The following is a 2,175-nucleotide window of genomic DNA, read 5'->3' as shown; positions in this document are numbered from 1 at the left end:
TCCAGCACATAACGGCAATGTGTACGATGCTATCAGGCAGGGCATACATGGAACACCATAACCAAGTGGTTGGCATGGTATATAAAAACATATGTGCTGAATATGGCCTTAAAGTCCCATGGTCAAAATGGGAGATGCTCCCTAGGGTGGTGGAGAATGACCGAGCTAAGTTCCTGTGGGACTTCAACATACAGACGGACAAAATGGTGGTGGCTCCAAATGACGGCAACATCAGGAAGAAGGAACACAAGGAACTTGAGAATTACTAAGGGCCCAATATATATATATATATATATATATATATATATATATATATATATATACACACACTATATATATATATACACATAGGTTTTACTTATAGGCTATAAATAAAACAATGTATGAAAAGTTGGACATTTGTAATGCATAAGCTTGATGTCCTTGTTTTTGTTAAAGTTTTTTTTTAAATTATTATTATGTTATGATTATTATTATTATTTAGTATGCTAGTTATCCAAGTTTTTTTTTACACTGAAAATGTACACAAGGCATAAGACCACACCACCTAAAATGGAAACCAAATAAAAACTCCTGATAGAATAAGATATGAACCCGAGTGCACAAAAGCCAGGATACATTCAACAATAAAATCTTGCTACATTATTAAAATTCTATACTAGATTAATAGAAGTTGTCTGATCATTGTTATTGTTAGCTGCAACTTATTGTCCATTAGTTGTAACTACTAAATCCTCAAGTAAAAGAGGCTGAACAATGATGTAACCGACTTTCACAGTTCAGCTCCCTCAAGGTTGAAGCAAACCAATAAAACTCTTCTTCAGTCCACATACATATGATTGACTATATGCATTTGATTGATGAGTGTACTTGTATTTAAAGTTCTGATATCTTTAAAAGAATAATACAGACAACACAGGTTGCATTTTAGTGCAATTTTGATTTTATTTCGTCAAATAAACTGGTTATGCTGCTATATTTGTTTTGTAGCATTTTTTTTTAAATTCATGGACGAGGAGTTAAATACCACATATGTAACTCTAGATGGATACATTGAAGTTAACAAGTACAGATATGTTTATTTCTGTATTATCTTTACATTGTACATTATAATAATATGCAGTAATTCTACCATTGTGTATGCGATCTGGATTCATAAAAACCTTCATGAGCCTATGTACATTTTCATTGCAGCTTTGCTACTGAACTGTCTCCTTTTCAGCACAAATATTTATCCAAAACTTCTGATTGACTTTTTATCTGAAAAACAAGTCACAACATATTCAGCCTGTCTCTTTCAGTTTTTTATGTTTTACACTTTAGGCAGTTCAGAGTTCTTTCTCTTGGGAGCCATGGCCTATGACAGATATGTGGCTATTTGTAAACCTCTTGAATATCCAACTATCATGAACAAAACTACTGTGATCATTTTCCTGGTCGTATCTTGGCTTATACCTGCTTTTCATATTGCAGTCCAAGCAATAGGGAGTGCTGAAGCAACATTGTGTAACTTTAATTTAAAGGGAATATTTTGTAACAACGCAGTTTACACTCTTCAGTGTCAAAGATCAAGATTAATTACCATCTTTGGTGTGGTTGCATTACTAGATCTTGTAATACTTCCTATGATCTTCATAGTTTTCACATACACAATAATATTTATTGTTTCTTATCAAAGTTGTAAAGAAATTAGGAAGAAAGCTGCAGAGACCTGTTTACCCCATCTGTTAGTTTTAATCAGTATTTCCTGTTTAAGTATCTATGATGTAGGCATAGCTCGAGTGGAATCAGATTTTCCAAAAGTTGTTCGATTACTAATGACATTACAATTATTACTCTATCATCCATTGTTTAATCCATTCATTTATGGGCTCAAAATGAAGGAAATTTCTAAACAGCTAAAAAGATTCTTTTGTCATCCCAGAATCATTACGTGTATTAACTATGAATGCTAATGTGCCGTAATTGTTATGTAATCAGTTTGCTGAAGTTACTGAAAATGTTTTTCATTTAACATAATCAAAAAGTAAAACATAAAAATGTCATTTTTACTCATTTAATTATTCATAAATTATTGCTATTATTTTTCGCAGGTATAGTTCATATTGATAATAGGACAAACAAGTTCTAAGTTTATTTTTTAAATATACTATTCCTCAACAAGTTTTTCTTTAG

General features: G+C 31.8%; 1 protein-coding gene across 1 annotated transcript; it reads left to right on the top strand.

Moving 5' to 3' along the window:
* Window positions 1–998: 998 nt before the first annotated feature.
* Window positions 999–1,955, top strand: LOC148098151 (olfactory receptor 13C2-like). The gene has a single exon (XM_087853090.1). It carries the CDS (start codon window positions 1,008–1,010, stop codon window positions 1,953–1,955), a length of 948 nt encoding a protein of 315 aa, XP_087709216.1. The 5' UTR covers window positions 999–1,007.
* The last annotated feature ends 220 nt before the right edge of the window (window positions 1,956–2,175 follow it).

The sequence above is a fragment of the Neolamprologus brichardi genome, chromosome 16 (genome assembly GCF_056152115.1).
Source record: "Neolamprologus brichardi isolate AB-2024 chromosome 16, ASM5615211v1, whole genome shotgun sequence".
Lineage (NCBI taxonomy): Eukaryota > Metazoa > Chordata > Actinopteri > Cichliformes > Cichlidae > Neolamprologus > Neolamprologus brichardi.
This window is presented reverse-complemented; position numbering and strand designations above follow the sequence as displayed.

Bases quoted from the DNA above. Each gene is read 5' to 3' on its own strand.
- LOC148098151 (XM_087853090.1), top strand. From the start codon at position 1,008: ATGGACGAGGAGTTAAATACCACATATGTAACTCTAGATGGATACATT.